The sequence below is a fragment of the Lacerta agilis genome, chromosome 2, assembly GCF_009819535.1.
Source record: "Lacerta agilis isolate rLacAgi1 chromosome 2, rLacAgi1.pri, whole genome shotgun sequence".
NCBI lineage: Eukaryota > Metazoa > Chordata > Lepidosauria > Squamata > Lacertidae > Lacerta > Lacerta agilis.
Genome location: NC_046313.1, coordinates 53,257,567 through 53,274,915, shown reverse-complemented (window position 1 = coordinate 53,274,915; position 17,349 = coordinate 53,257,567). Strand labels below are relative to the sequence as shown.

Genomic DNA, 17,349 nt, shown 5'->3' with positions numbered 1-17,349 from the left:
CTCCTCTTTCACCCTCATTAAAAGGTTCTTTAATTCTTCCTCACTTTCTGCCATCAAGGTAGTATCATCAGCATATCTGAGGTTGTTGATATTTTTTCCGGCAATCTTAATTCCGGTTGGGGATTCATCCAGTCCAGCCTTTCGCATGATGAATTCTGCATATAAGTTAAATAAGCAGGGAGACAGACAATATACAGCCTTGTCGTAATCCTTTCCCAATTTTGAACCAATCAGTTGTTCCATATCCAGTTCTAACTGTAGCTTCTTGTCCCACATAGAGATTTCTCAGGAGGCAAATGAGGTGATCCGGCACTCCCATTTCTTTAAGAACTTGCCATAGTTTGCTGTGGTCGACACAGTCAAATGCTTTTGCATAATCAATGAAGCAGAAGTAGATGTTTTTCTGGAACTCTCTGGCTTTCTCCATAATCCAGCGCATGTTTGCAATTTGGTCTCTGGTTCCTCTGCCCCTTCGAAATCCAGCTTGCACTTCTGGGAGTTCTCGGTCCACGTACTGCTTAAGCCTGCCTTGTAGAATTTTAAGCATAACCTTGCTAGCGTGTGAAATGAGTGCAATTGTGCGGTAGTTAGAGCATTCTTTGGCACTGCCCTTCTTTGGGATTGGGATGTAGACTGATCTTCTCCAATCCTCTGGCCACTGCTGAGTTTTCCAAACTTGCTGGCATATTGAGTGCAGCACCTTAACAGCATCCTCTTTTAAAATTTTAAATAGTTCAGCTGGAATATCATCACTTCCACTGGCCTTGTTGTTAGCAAGGCTTTCTAAGGCCCATTTGACTTCACTCTCCAGGATGTCTGGCTCAAGGTCAGCAACCACATTACCTGGGGTGTATGAGACCTCCATATCTTTCTGGTATAATTCCTCTGTGTATTCTTGCCACCTCTTCTTGATGTCTTCTGCTTCTGTTAGGTCCTTTCCACTTTTGTCCTTTATTGTGGTAATCTTTGTACGAAATGTTCCTTTCATATCTCCAATTTTCTTGAATAAATCTCTGGTTTTTCCCATTCTGTTATTTTCCTCTATTTCTTTGCATTGCTCGTTTAGAAAGGCCCTCTTGTCTCTCCTTGCTATTCTTTGGAAATCTGCATTCAATTTCCTGTATCTTTCACGATCTCCTTCGCATTTTGCTTGTCTTCTCTCCCCCGCTATTTGTAAGGCCTCATTGGACAGCCACTTTGCTTTCTTGCATTTCTTTTTCATTGGGATGGTTTTCGTTGCTGTCTCCTGTATAATGTTACGAGCCTCCATCCACAGTTCTTCAGGCACTCTATCCACCAAATCTAAATCCTTGAACCTGTTCTTCACTTCAACTGTGTATTCATAAGGAATTTGATTTAGATTGAATCTTACTGGCCCAGTGGTTTTTCCTACTTTCTTCAGTTTAAGCTGGAATTTTGCTATAAGAAGCTGATGATCTGAGCCACAGTCAGCTCCAGGTCTTGTTTTTGGAACTGACCCTTCACTAAATGACCTCATTACTACTCTAACATACTTTTCTCCAGCCCCATGTACATTTTAAAACTCATGAAGGATTTATGCAATATAGTGCAAAAAGATACGACAAATTAGTTGAAGACCTTAATTCACTGCATTCCATCGGCTTTTAATCTTTAATTGGCAGCTTCTGCATTAAAATATTAGGGCTTGGAGTTTCACACACATTTAACACCTGATTAAAAAGCAAGTACAATTATTTTGCATTTATTAAAGGTGTCATTCCACAGGGTAATGAAACTGCTGGTGCATGCACCATTTTTGGCCCTGGAATGGGGCGGAACGGGCTTACATGTGCTCTGCCGACACATGCGACGACCCAGAAGGCAACCCACACACAAACAGGGAGTTGCCTGTAAATGTTTCCAGCAAGCAATGGGTCTGGTAGGATGGGGGAGTTGCTTTCCTGAGGACAGGGGGTTTGAGAAAAGGCTTATACTGCACCCAGGTTGTTTTTCCACCATATCTGAAATATATTCTAATTTTTAAAAAATGTGGTATTCAATGAAACATAACTGGGAAAAGAAATGGCAACTAATATCAACCACAATTCAAAGCATATACTGGTAATTCATATTTTGGAGCTGTGCTTAATTATTAAGATGACCCTGACAAAAACCTCAATCAAAACACAGTCTTGCATGTAGATCAGTGTGAGGTCACCAATAACAGTAATGTTAAGACTACAGCCATACAATCTCACAGCAGCTGTTAGTTTAAAAAAACTTTTGAGTGGGAAAGGCTGAGCTTGGAATGTCTTTTCTGGCGGGGGGGGGGGATCCCATACTAAACAATGATTTAATAAGTTTAGTAAAGAAAACTACCTAAACAGATGTTCATGTATAACAAAAATAAAGAGGACTGAAAAATTTATCACGCAGGGACTTTACTTGCAAGGGAAGACCTCTTAAGCTGACAAGCTAACAGAGTTTTTGACATGCAGGATGTTGTGATTCAGGTTAAAGGTGAAATTTACATAGCATGTATGGTAGGTTTAAATGAAGCATTAGACATTTACAAAGCCTGGTCTTGGCATTTTACTAAATTTCAAAACCATGGACACAAGTATCCAAGTTCTTATGTCATCTGTAACTGATTTCAGTTGTTTTCCTATGCAAGACCCAAAACCAAAATTGGTTATCTTAAGCTTAATTTATAGACTACAGTCATAGCAAGTAAACATTTTTTTTCTGTGATCACATCCCATGCTAGTCCAATGAAGTAATTATGCAAGAACTACATGAGCCCATGCAACAAATTTAATGGAAGGAACCTAGTACTTCACCCATCCATCCATATCATCAGAGCAGCAGGGGTTTGTGCAGAAGCACATCACATGCTTCTGCATCACGCCTCAGAAGCAATGCTGATCTTACTCAGCAGTGTATTTCAGAAGCTTGTCAGCAGACTGCATTGTGGATTGAGGAAAATTAGTCCCTATACTATTAGTCTAAGGTATATGGAGGACAGGCCTTCCTTCATCCCCCCTGCTTTTCAGCTGCTATGGCTGGTATTCCTACCCACCCCCACCCCCCACACAAAACAGCAGTCAAAGATGACCAAAATCTTGTACACAATCAGGTACAAGAGAAATAGCCACAATGTAAAAACTCAAATGATTACTATACAGCAGGCATGTCCAACCAGTAGATCACGATCTACCGGTAGATCTCCGGCTCATCCTGGTAGATCGTAGGACCCGTATCGATTGTGGGATTAAATAAAGTTTACCGAAAGTTAACAAATAAAAGCTGAAGAGCTCTGTGCAATCCACCCCTCAAAAGCTCAACAACTCTGGGCAATCCACCCACCCCACACACGCTCTACTGGGAGTAGATTGCAGTCTCTTGGGAGTTGGATGTGCCTGCTATACAGCAACGATATCCAACTCTAGGCAATGACAATTTAACAACAAAACAATTCCTTGAGTCAACTGTATTATCTTATTTTAAAATGCCTGTTGTTTGTAATAGGATATTGGCATGTAACATTCACATGACATTTCTACAATGCTGAAATTCTTCACAATGTACTGTAGTTTTTATTCTCCAGGTATGAGCAGTGTGCGGGGGGACGGGGACGACAACACTGTGGCAGTGCTTGCAGGAATGGGGTGAGGCAAAGTGATGATGAATTTGGGGGAGCATTCCCCGCATCACTGCCTTGCCAAATCTCTGTTCTGGCAAGTGAAGCGCCAGGGGTGAGGGAAGAGAGCACCACTTCTGTTCCAGGTTTCCTCACAACCTAAAACAAATACCAAACTTTAAAATCTTAATAAAACTGATTATCCTATTGATTAAGGGGGGGGGGAATATGATTTCTGGGAAGCAGCAAATGGGAGCTAGTGAGCATCCAGTTTGGGAAGCATCATCAACTTTGCACCAGGAATCCCTTATTTCTTCATTCATGTTACCTTCAAGCAGATTCTAATCCCTCCCTCTCTCACAAAGCATTATACTATAATACTAAGGACATGTGTCCTGCTTGTTCAATACTGCATGCACAGCATGATGTCAGATAATGCTACCTGTGCTACATTTTGTGAGGAAACCTCCCAGTATGGAACATAAACGAGCTAGCATCCTCAACTCTGGGCATCAGTACACAGTTCTCGCTGTGCAATAGCAATGTTGTTCAAAGAAACAAAAAATCAAAAGTGAGTGGAAATATGTGGAGGATTACTTGATTAAAGAAGGTATGAAAACAGAATTGGTGATTTGTCTAGAATGAGACACATAAGGGAATATATAGATGGATAGTATATTATATGACAGATTGATGCATTTGCTAGATGGTGGTATTGTATTGTATGGTGAGGAAAAGTAAGAAATGTTACAACGTAGAGGGAAACGATATACAAATGATGGGGAGTCATTGTTTTTAATTTTTTTTCATTGTTTTTTCGTTTTTTTGGGGGGGTTATTGGTTATCTTTTTTGTGATTGTGTTTGTATTGTATGATTTGCATTTTCTTTGTTGTATATTTGTGTGTGAATGTATTCTTTTAAAATATTTTGAAATAAAGATTATTTTAAAAAAAAAAAAGCAATGTTGTTCAAAGAAACCCATGTCTCTTCCTGTCCAAACCACAGAAAAATACTCTTCCATGATGAGGAGAGAGTTAAATATAAACTTCGTTCTCAGGCGCAATGACACAATATAAAAATCAGTTGCATGACCTTGTGTGTGTGTGTGTGTGTGTGAGCATCTGTGCAATGAAATGCAGCAACTAATGTATGCTTACTAAAACTTGGCAGCGTAGTATTACATTACATTAAAGACGTCCCCATGAATATGTTATGTTGGGATCAGCCACTCTAAAACAGAGAATTACTTCAGTACAAAGGGTAAAGGCTCAGCTCTATTTTAGGAAGGCTTAACAGAAAGCACTTGTGATCAGTGCAAGGTGAGATGACAGAAATGTACCCAGTCAGATGACTCTGGCTACACTGGTGGCCAAAACCTCCCCTCTTATATAAAGTGTAGCTCAAGTTCAATGAGTGCCACTGCCATGAACATTTTAAATTGCCAGCAAGCAAAAATTTACAGTTGAATGTTTTAAAATTGCTTTTCAAGACATTAAAAAAGAGCCCTACAGAATAAGGCTTTACAAAATAGTTAAAGGAAGCACTTTAGGATGGTAAAGGTAAAGGACCCCAGGACGGTTAAGTCCAGTCAAAGGCGACTATGCGGTTGCGGCGCTCATCTCGCTTCAGGCCGAGGGAGCCGGCGTTTGTCCACAGACAGCTTTCTGGGTCTTGTGGCCAGCATGACTTAACCGCTTCTGGCACAACAGAACACCATGACGGAAACCAGAGCGCACAGAAATGACATTTACATTTCCACCGCAGTGGTACCTAATTATCTACTTGCACTGGCCTGCTTTCAAACAGCTAGGTTGGCAGAAGCTGGAACAGAGTGACGGGAGCTCACCCTGTCGCAGGGATTTGAACCAGACCAGCAAAAACTAAGTTGAGAGGGATTCCTGGTCCCATTCTGATTCTGACTCCAAGAAAACCTATATTATTAATATTTCGGATGGAAATCTTGAGTGAACAGTATTTTCACAACTCATAAGAAAGCTAAAACTTCAGCATTAATCACAAACATCTGAAAGTAAGTGAAGGATTTTTGTCACTAGCCTGTATGAAAACTTAATCCACGCAACCTAGAAGAAAAATTAGAGATGAGCCAACTTATTGTTGGGTGGTTGGCCACATATGTAAATCCATCCCCTGGGCCTTTGCATTTTCAGCTGTTTCCTGGTTAAATTGTTTCATCTTTGTTGGAGGACAGGGAGAGGAAGGGACTGATCTACACCAGGGGTCAGCAAACTTTTTCAGCAGGGGGCCAGTCCACTGTCCCTCAGACCTTGTGGGGGACCAGACTATATTTTTTTTGGGGGGGGGAAATGAACGAATTCCTATGCCCCACAAAAAGGACACATTCTACTCGTGTAAAAACACGCTGATTCCTGGACCGTCTGCAGGCCATTTAGAAGGTGAATGGGCTGCATGTGGCCCCCGGGCCTTAGTTTGGGGACCCCTGATCTACACTATCATGTTTGTTTGGTACATCCTTGCCCCAGGTTTCTTAGTGGCTCATTGGCCATTACTCTTTATGAATGATTTTCAAATAAGTTAAGCAACTTGTAGGAACATTCATCCTGCTGATATTCTGATAGTTTCCTTTTGCAGTTCTACATGACAACAGCCATCTGTTTTGTTGGACAACCACCAAAGAAAAGCTTCCGGGCTCACCCCCTCCACCAGGAGCCCAAGCCATTTCCTAATAAGGCAATGTTTTCAAACATACAATACAAGTCACAATGCCAGCATGGTACAGTTAAAAGGGGGGCCTCTCACCTGAAATTTTGGACATTGTTCTTTTGCTTCGGAAGAGGAAGAAGACGAATTAATTGAACTATCCAAAGAGGAAGAGCTGTCCCCTCCAGGTTTGAGCTGGCAACATTTCCCAATGACTTTCACCTGAGCATCGCTGCAGAGTTTCTGGTGGAGTAAAAATTGTATTTGTTACATTGTGTTTAGTAATCCTCAAAACAGTGTTCCAAGAGTACAGATCACCTGCATCCGGGACATAGAAAAAGCAAACTAGCAAGATAAACACAAGCATCTTAGCATTAGTGAAAGAATGGAGATCGCAAGCTAAGCCAACTGTTTTGCAAAATAGGAATAATTTCAATAAGTTTTACCTTTTTGCTTTGGATACAGATGTGTAATACACAAATCCAATGTTCAACATTTCATAGATCATATCACAGAACTGTAGCGGTGAAAAGGACCCCCAAGGCCATCTAGTTCAATCCCCCGCAATGCAGGAATCGGTGTTTATATATTTAAACATAAGAGTGAAGTTGTGCCAAAAGAAGAATTGTTTTCAAATGTGGAAGATAAAAGAGAACTCTAAATCCTAAGGAGAATTCTGTGTTAGTTCATCCTTTGTTACCTCACAGATATCAAAATGAATAATCACTCCCTCTGTATGTATAGTTGCTGTCCTGCATGTGGCTGTGGATTCTCACTGAAGAAGGGATGCGAAATTAGGCTCAGAGGATTCTGCTATGTTACTGCTAGGCGGATCTGTAGCTGGTTGACTGACTGAACCTAAAGAGTGCTCACTAACGGTTCCTCGACATCCTGGAAAAAAGGAATAAGTGGGGTGCCCCAGAGTTCTGTCCTGAGTCCATTGTTGTTCAACCTCTTTATAAATGACTTGGATGAAGGAATTGAGGGGACGATCATCAAATTTGCAGATGACACCAAACTGGGAAGGGTAGTTAACACCGCAGAAGACAGAATCAGGATTCAAAATGACCTTAACAGATTGAAGAACTGGGTCCAAATTAACAAAATGAATTTCAATAGGGACAAATGTGCAAAACCTGGGAAGGTTTCGTTTTTATTCCACATGAAATCAGATTGCTTTCAGAGAACCACAGGTGCAGCTATTCATCATAGCATCACCTAAAACTCTCCCTGTGATATAGATTTTGCAAACACCAGAACAGAACATTTTTATGAGAATGGGGACTGCAATTGCAAAGAAATATTTTAAGGAAAAAGGGCCCCCTCATTCAGTAGCTTACATTTGCCCCCCCCCTCCACAGCTGTTTTCACTGCAGTTCTCCCATTGAGAGAACTATTGGCAGGTAAAGAAGTTAATATCTAAAGCAAAGGTGGTGGCAGTTGTGCGCCTCCAGTTGTTGCTGGACTACAACTCCCATCATCACACACTGCTTGTCATGCTAGCTGAGGCTGATGGGAATTGTAGTCCAAAACCTCTGGAGAGCCACTGGGTTTCTCAGTACTGATCATATGGCAGCCAGCCTAGCCTATGCAAAGCCAGCTATAACCCCCTTTTCTTTTTTCTTATGGCTGCAGCACAAGAATTCATTTCTTCTCATAAGAACAACCTCCCATTATGAGAAGCTGATCATTAGAGAGACAATGCCGAACTCGTGCAGAGTTAGAATTGCTACTGCCTTGAATTTTTTTTGGCAGACAATGGCTGAAAACATGTGAATGGCAATCATATGACTTCACTAGAAACCCGTGAAGTAGAATTGCATTTTATCTCTGATAAACAACAGCGTCTTGGGCTAGGCACAGCATCATGTGATAAAACCACACCGAGTCCACAGGGTTACAACATCTTTCGCAGGCAAGTCACACTGCAGCTTTCAGCTGATGTTGAAAGTTTTCTTAATAACACTTGGTAGCAAAGTGTGTGTGTGTGTGTGTGTGTGTGTGAGAGAGAGAGAGAGAGAGAATTCCTATGATGGCAAAACATTTTCCTCAAGCTAGCTAATCGAGTCTATGCACGAACCTCTTATAAGCTTCCTACACAGCTTTCTTCAAAGCCACAGCTGAACACAATGTCTTAAGAGTGATCATTTCCTGATTCAAACACTATGGAAGATTATACCTTTGGCCTTTACAGTAGAATGCAATGAACTTAAGGATCCCGTGGTAAAAAGAGGTCAAATGGTCACAATCTTTTGGATGCCAACTGTCAGCAGTCTGCCAGCAGGCAAATCATTTGCAAAATGCAGAACGCAGACAAATTTTAAGACGTGCAATTTTAGAACCCAGCATATGCTGAAGAGTAACCTGCCAGACACCTAGATCAAATATCTGAGGTGTCCCTGCTCCTGTGTGAGGGGTTTTTTTCCCCCCGGATTTGAATGTCAATGAAATACAAGATGTAACAAGCCACCAGATATTATGCAACAAAGGGAACTAGTCGATTTGTGTTCCCGGCATAGCTCAAGTCGTGCTTCCAAAATTGTAAAAGAGATTACAGAATAAGTGCAGCGCATAAAAGAACTTTGGAATCCCTGTCCCCAAGAAGAGCATGCATGTGCTGTAAATAAACCCCGCAGGCACTGTCCTGCTAGCACCATCTGCCGTGCCCATTGAAGCAGCAAGACAAGGAGGCTTGCTGGCGATTCCATTTCTACACAGCTGGGAACTCTAACTCTGGTTAGCTCCGCTGTTTGACCTCAAGGCTCTCCTCTGAGGCAATGCTTTTCGATGGCGAGGCCCTGTCCTTGTGCACTTTCAGCAGCCAAAGAGGCCAATGGTAGTGGCTATTCTTTATTCTCCAGAAACCGAAACCTTACAGGGAGCAGTCTCGGTTTCAGGCAGGTCGCCTAAAGGTAAAGGACTCAGCCAGCATATCCCATTTCTGATCCTATTAGTAATTTAGTGTTCGGTGTAAAGTGTTCACAGCCATAACTGCAAAGCATCCGATTAATCTGCTTTAAATTATGGCGTACGACTCAGTGTTTAGGTTGACAGAGTGTTCAACATGTTCAAACTCTGTTTAAGTGTTGCCTCATCCCAAGGGTATTGTCACAGACAGCTTGAAGTCAACCCTTCTCTACTACATCTCAGTAGTTTTCCCCTCAGTAGTTTTAGATCCTCCCTTTTCTTCCTTCCCATGCCTAACCTTACTATCTGGATCAAGTACCTCTTCTAGAATATCTCTAAGCATCCACTAAGCATCCTCACTGTTGCTATCCAATAACAAATGTCAGCCCATTGGCACTTTCTACTACAAGCTTGCTGTAACCTATCACCTTGCTGTAGGCCCATCTTTCTTCCATTAACATCTCCAGCTTTTCTCTAGACAGGGTGGCTTAAGGTTCTTGGCACAGGGGCCACACAGAAGGCCGATTAACCCTCTGCATGCCAGCAACAGTCATGGCCAAAGTTGCTGCAAATAACTCCCTCTCGCACACAAACACCGCAATTGTCAAACACATAGCGCATATAACCTCCCCCTATCACACATGCAGCACACACCCTTGTCACAAATGCAGACTACTCTCTCTCTCTCTCTCTCTCTCTCTCTCACACACACACACACACACACACACACCAGGCATGTACCACATTCATCCCCATCACAGTGTTAGGCTTGCTAGAGAGAGGATAATATGGAGGACAAAAGCCACACCAATCCTTGAACAGCAGAGACAGCAATTTTCCTCTGCATCACAGTGCCAGGGTGAGGGCAACCTCTCCTCCAACCTGCTGAAGAGGTAGAGAGGTAGAGAGGAAGACGGGGGCTGGGGGGGGGGGGGCCCACATAAAATAGCTTGGCAGCCTACCCTGCCCCTGGACCACCCCTGCCCTAGACCATGGCATAACCTCTGACTTGTGCCCTGAATATGGACTTGGGCCAAATGATACATTTTATTCATTTATTCAATTTACACCCTACCTTTCACTGATTTGTGATTAAACACAAAACACACACAAGAAATCAAAAATGTTCAGGAAAAGCTGCTTTTTGTTTTGCTGCTATGTTTGTAAGCTGCCTTGAGAGTTTGCAAACAGAAAATAAATTTTCTACAGAAATGGCAAATTTAACTCATTTGTATTTTGGGGGGTTTTTTTTGCCTGGAGGATGATAACGTAGGTGGGTTTGAGTCTGCTTCTGGTAACTGTTTGTGAATTATAGCCAAAAAGGCAAAACAAAACAAAACCCAGTAACACTTTCATGAGACAAAGATAAACAGATATTTATACCAACCAGATTTACCCAGACCTGAAAAATATATGCATCTAACAGAAGGCAGGAGTTTTAATTTCATAATGTTCATTTTAAAAGTAGCAGGTTATAAATAAAGGGTTTATTAATGATTGATAGGTTGCTTAAGAATGTCTGTGGCATGCATAATTCATTGCCTTGATGTTGGATGGGCTGACTTCAATCTTTCAAGGTTAAAGCCCCCAAACCATGAATCTCTGTGATCTAATGTTGTATCTTAAATGTAAAAAAACAGAAGTACCTGTTCAGGGTCTCTTGAGTGTTTAGTTATCCTGTCTAACCTCCCAAACACCTTAATGGTGCGACCTCTCTTCCTTCTAATTCCTTCCCAAAACCAACCTTTTCCGTGAAAGCTTTGTACAAGTATCTGAAAGTATCACATATTCCTTCCTTATTTAACCCTGACTCCACTTTCCCTTCTCTTCTGCTGCTTTCCCGTGTTGAAAATTAGTTTGTAAGCACTTGGGGGGGGGGTAGGGATTATTGTACTCTGTCACTGAATAAATGTCACTGAATAAATGAATGATGCTCTTGCTGCTGCTGCTGCTGCTACTACTGCCTTGCTAGATGGATCAGACTAAGGTTCACATTGTCCAGCATTATTGAAAAGAATTCCAGCAACCAGACTGGATAGGTCAGATGGTTAGAGTATGGTGCTGATATCGCCAAGGCTGCAGGTTTGATCCTTGTATGGGACAGTTGCATATTCCTATGATTAGATCATATTCAGGATCCCTTCCAACTCTACAATTATATGATTCTATGAACCAGCAGGTAGTCACCTGGAAACTGGCCAATGTTCAGGGATGCTGGGAGTTGTAGTCCAGCAAAATCTTGAGGGCACCAGTTTGGGAGGAGGCTGACCAAGATAGCAAAGATATTTTAACTCTGTGTTAAAAGCAATTCACAGCGCAGGCCCCAGAAAGTCAGGAGTAGCCACTCCAGATGAAATTAGAAGCTGTTCTTGATTATACGTCTATGTAAATGTTTGTGATCTTATGAGATATTTTCATTCTACGCACATGGAACTGCCTTTTGAAACATGCCAACATTTAAAAGATACAGCGCATGCTTTGACTGCCACAGTAGTGTTCTTTTCAGCAGAACTGTTTGTTATCAAAAAAGTGTTGACAGGCAATATATTCCAGGTGTAACTTTCTTTTGCCTGGCCTTCTCCTGAGGCAAGAAATTTCACTCCAGCAGGAGTGGGGAAGAGGACATAGCCCTCTCGTGTGTCTGTGTGTCTGTGGGTGGGCAAACCCTACACAAATGCATGCTCTGAAAACCAGCTGATTCTCCACCCGTTATGGTGGACAGCTTTGTTCAAGTCCAAACCTTGCATGCTCCTAAGCCAACAAAGCCGACACTCTACTGGAGAAGGCCAGGAGCTATAAATCACGCAGAGACATGTGGGGGTCAACAGGCAGAAGGCATTGAATTCTAAAATGCAGCTAACAGATGCTCTTTTCACAGTGAGAAAACGTCTGTCCCACACACTGTTTTCTTGCAAAGGGCAAAAGTGCCGTGGGATGCAGCTAGCACTTTGTGTATGCCGTCAAGTGAAGGAGTCATTTGCCACTTTGCTAAGAGATTAAATATAACAACTTCACTGTCTATAAAGAGATAATGTCTCTGCTTCGGAAATGTACCCTGCAGTTAAAAAGGTAAAGGGACCCCTGACCATTAGGTCCAGTCGTGTCTGACTCTGGGGTTGCAGTGCTCATCTCGCATTAATGGCCGAGGGAGCCGGCGTACAGCTTCCGGGTCATGTGGCCAACATGACTAAGCCACTTCTGGTGAACCAGAGCAGCGCACGGAAATGCCATTTACCTTCCTGCCGGAGCGGTATCTATTTATCTACTTGCACTTTGACGTGCTTTCGAACTGCTAGGTGGGCAGGAGCTGGGACCGAGCAACGGGAGCTCACCCCGTTGCAGGGATTCGAACCGCTGACCTTCTGATCAGCAAGCCCTAGGCTCTGTGGTTTAACCCACAGCGCCACCCAGGTAAAATGGCTCAGTATGTGGCTAACATATATTTAAAGGCCCGGGGCCTTGCATGTGAAGAGACACCATCATTGGAATCCCCAGTATGCTTTCCACACTTCTTCAGTACCTCCCTTAAAAGTTTTTCTTTCTTTAAAGGATTGATCTATACATCCAAGTAATAGATTCAATGTTTCCCAAGCTGATGAGACAGGGGAGGTGGGGTAATCAAATAACGGGTGGGGAGAAATGCCGGTATAAGGGAGGAGACTGGAGAAGAGACAGAATCCGATTCACACTTAACACTAAGCCAAACCATGGCTGAGCTTGAACACATGTGGGTTCCCATGTGACCATACCTGCTCCACTCTTCCTCCAGTCCTGCTGCTGCTGAGTTGGTGTGAGCCAAGCCCTAGTTTGGCTTAGCATTACAGTGGTGCCCCGCTAGACGAATGCCTCGCAAGACGAAAAACTCGCTAGACGAAGGCATTCATCTAGCGGAAGGCTGCCCCGCAAGACCAATTTGTCTATGGGGCTGCCTCGCAAGACGAAAATTTTTCGTCTTTATTTCCCGTCTAGCGAAAGCGCAGCTGTCATTGCCGCTTCGCTAGGTGAAAAACCCGCTAGACGAAAATTTTCGCAGAACGAATTATTTTCGTCTAGCGGGGCACCACTGTACATCCAAACCCAGGCTCATGGTTCATCTTCCTCAGGAACACCAGGAATGGTAAGCCACGAAACAAACTTTAGCTACAGTTTGTGATTTCACTGTGGACAAGATAAACTATGGGTTCAGATGCAATGCTAAGCCAAACCATGGCTTCGCTCGCAGCAGTATGGCGGTGGCAAGACCAAAGTGGCCACAATCTTCTCTTTGGGAGCCTGCATATTTGCTTGTTCATGTTAAGGCTCAGGTGCGCAAAACATTTTTTAGCCTGGTGGACCAGATCTTTATCTCTGCAAGCTCTATGAACCAAGTGTGAAGGCCACGCCTTTCTCCGCCTCCTGCTTGATGTCACATATGCTGTCAAGGGTAAGGCAGGTGGGTGTGGTTTGGGGAAAACAGCATTGTGAGGAAAATTGGGCCCACAGTCTGAATTTCCCCTGGTCCAGTGCTAAGCCACAGCTTTTGCTAAGCATTATGTGAAAACTGGGTCGATGTATAACCTTCAAGCATGCAAGTGTCCTAATAATCATCTATATAGCAGTGCTGGGGTACCTGTGCCCTGCCAGGTATTATAGGACTCCCCTCAGCCCCACCCAGCCAATGGTCAGGGATCATGGGAGCTGTAGTCCAACAGCACCTGAAAGACCACAGGTTCCTCTCTATTGTTCTACAGTACACTTGCTTCACCCTCACTGGGATTATTTTCAAACTTTATTAAATTCCAGCTTAAATTCCAGTAAGGGAATAAACAGAGAAGGCATCTTCACCATCTAGGCTGTTCCTAAAACTACAGGAAAAGGAGAGATCCTATGAGAGGAAATATGAGATAACAAAGGGCTAGGTTAAAGAGAGGAGATTGCTGTAACTGTAAAGCCATTAGGAGGAATAGCTGAAGCACTAATGCACAGCAAACACAACCTCTTTTTAAACATAGCATTTTTAATATCTCTCTTCAAAGTGTGACTACTGATGCAAATAATTTATTGTTGAAGCCTGCATGAATTAACTTTGCATTGCATTGGGGGGGGGGGTGAGGGGGCAAGGCATTCATACTAGTGTGAATATTGCTCACCGAGATGGATGCATCTTCAGTTCTCCTCTTAGCACTGGAGTCAAATAAAACATTTCGCCCTCTTCTTTCACAGTCCTGGTACACAATTAGTCGGATCTGACTTGGATCAAACTCCGGCAAAGGCCAGCTTTAAGAGGGAGGAAAAGTGAGAGAGAGAGAGTTTCTTATCTCTGTGGCTTTTACAACAGAGTTTATTAAAAGAAGAAGCTTCACTGACTTTATTAAGGGGTAACAACAGGAGACAACAATATACATAAAATGCAAATTTAATTTGTGTAAATATATATCAACAGAGAAACCTCTTCATCCAACTTGCACAGTGGTATAAATAAATGGGTGTAACTCTACTGGGAACATCAATCTTTGCTACAACATTTAATTTTTTAAACAATCAAAGGTACTTCTAATCCTAGCCAATACACAATGCAGAGTATGATTACAATGTTTGCATTAAAAAGCACCTAGTATAATGCCACTATTATTAGTGGAAAGGGAGATACCAGATCAGAACAATGCAATGTTTATGGGGAAGAAGAAAGCTACAGGAGGCTTTGGCTTGTCTCTGGATTTTTATAGTTTATACCGTCCCACAAAGAATTCATCATGATCATGGGATTGCCATGGCTAATCAGTTCCTGTTTCACAGACATCTGAGATATCATTTTATCACCACATTTATAAGAGCACAAAGGCCACTGAAATCATCTTCTGCACCTATAAAAAGGAGGAACAAATACTCTTCCTGGGACTGGAGTATTAGCTGCTTAAAATAAAACTTTTTAAAAAATCAGTTTTATTGCAAATTTGTTAAATAAATACACTCAAAGGGGAAATAAACAGCACAAGGAATCCTGGATTTGCACAATTGCAATAAATTGCAATGTGCCCAAAGAAAGAGGGGACCTTTTGACAATACCTTGATACAGGAAACGCTGCTGCTTTCTTAGCCATGCTTAGTGTCAGTCCAGATCAGGGGTCGGCAACCCATGGCCCATGGGCCACAAGCGGCCCATGGGGGTTGTTTAACCGGCCCATGGACCCCCGCTGCCAGCTCAGGGACCCCACCACCCACTTGGTCAGCTCCTGTGTGCCATGCTAAACTGGCACAGAGCAGAGCAGGGACCGCCTTCCGCAACGCTGGCCGGCTTCCCATTGGCTGCAGGAAGCTCCTGCAGCCAATGAGAAGCTGGCACACCTCCTCTGCGTTGGAAGGAGCACTGGAAATAGCGTTTGCGCATGTGTGCGCGTGCACTCTGACCCACCGCGGTGTCTGCGGGACTGTGAAACGGCCCAAGCCACAAAAAGTTTGCTGGCCCCTGGTCCAGATCAAACACAAAACCAGGGGTGGGGAACCCTTTTAGTGCACTAGAGCAGATGGTTCTCTCCCATACCCCTTGCAGGCCAAGGTTGTTGAGTGTCAACTACTTGACGTCACAATGATACCAGGTGACCTTTTTCGCCTGCAGGGGTCTTCAGAAACCCCTTCTTTGTGCAGTGCTTTGAAAGGGGCTTGGCAGGCACTGCCAAGTGGTGTTTGCAAACACCCTTTTGACCGAGCCAGGTTTTCATCTATAAGGGAGGTAGAGAGGGGTCGGCCACAGGGGCAGCCCCAATGCTGCCCGCACGATGGGGGTGCAAACTCTAACTCCTCAACATTGGCCTCAAATACTGAAATTGCCAGAGAGAACAAATGAAAGCAAAGCTGAGATAACCTTGGAGAACTTTTTTAACAAATAAAATGAATGTTTAGATTCTCGCCTAAACTATAATCCCTGATATATAGAAAGTGGCCCAAACTCTCTTATATATCCATACTTGATATTTCATGCAGTGCTTAAGTCACCTGCATAGATGTGGCATTTCTGCACTTAAACCCACATTGTTTTCATCTTGCAATTGTTATTAAACCAACAACTCTACACCAACCCTCCCCAAACAAATCCTTTCATTTACCTAATTTGCAATAAGCCCACCACCCCTTTCTTTAAGAATGGTTTCCATTTAGTAGTATTTGGACATCTGACTCTTGACAGCTGCCTGGCAAGGAAGAGCAGAAAGTGTTCCAGATCTTTAGGGAAGTCTGCTTATAAAAAGCTCCAAGAGTAGATTACTTGCTAAGAGTGAGCTAAATATATATTAAAAACCCTGCCGCATTCATCAACATCTGATCAAGGTAAAATGAACCTGTTTACTCCTCTGTCTGAGCACATGCTATTTTAACTATCCTTGAAAGGCTTTGGTGTGTGTCATAAATTACATTTCATGATTGACACAGCTAACTATTATCAGTGTTACATAACATGACTCCGGCCTTCCAAAAAAATATTCCTTGGCAACACCAAGAGCTTCTGGGATTGAGAGAAAGTGGAGAAGACAAGCTCAAGGAACAGGTTCAGTACAACAATCATTAAGACACAGGCACGTTGAATTCACACAATTATCCTTCCAAGACCCAACCATATTTTTTGCAGATATAAGATGTGTGAAAAAGATTTTGCATGAATCATAGAATTGTGGAGTTGGAAGCAATCATGAGGGTCATCTAGTCCAGAGTTCCCCAAACGTGGGTCTTCAGCTGTTTTTGGACTACAACGCCCATCATCCCTAGCTAGCAGGACCGGTGGTCAGGGATGATGGGAACTGTAGTCCAAAAACAGTTGGAGACCCAAGTTGGGAGTCCAGCTCTCTGCAATGGAGGAATCGCAACTAGATCACACATGACAGGTGGCCATCAAACCTCTGCTTAAAAACTAAGAAAGGAGAATCTACAACTTCTCATGGGAGTGTGTTCCACTGTCAAAGTTGTTCATAGGACTTCTAGTGCAAGAAACCTGCAGGGCAGCAGGTTGGGGAATACTCTTTAGAGAATCAGGCACCATTTTGTGCATGATGGCTGCATTATTAACTGCTACTATTGTGTTGTGTGGCTTCTATTTCTTTCATGGGTAGGATGAAGAAAAGGGCTTGAATGGGCCAGTGGACTAGACTAGTGTTTCGGGGGGGGGGGGATGGATAAAAATGAATTGTACATT

General features: G+C 42.9%; 1 protein-coding gene across 6 annotated transcripts in view; it reads right to left on the bottom strand.

Moving 5' to 3' along the window:
* FNIP1 (folliculin interacting protein 1) overlaps positions 1 to 17,349 on the bottom strand; it is an 88,073-nt gene that overhangs the window by 33,422 nt on the left and 37,302 nt on the right. For 3 of the 6 annotated variants that reach the window (XM_033140077.1, XM_033140081.1, XM_033140080.1), the window contains exons 2-3: positions 14,318 to 14,444; positions 6,381 to 6,524 (exon numbers count right to left, since the gene is read on the bottom strand). In XM_033140077.1, the coding sequence (XP_032995968.1) occupies positions 6,381 to 6,524; positions 14,318 to 14,444 (271 nt within the window). The remainder of the gene's footprint in view (positions 1 to 6,380; positions 6,525 to 14,317; positions 14,445 to 17,349) is intronic. The other 3 variants (XR_004425958.1, XM_033140076.1, XM_033140078.1) reach the window with 1 other exon arrangement.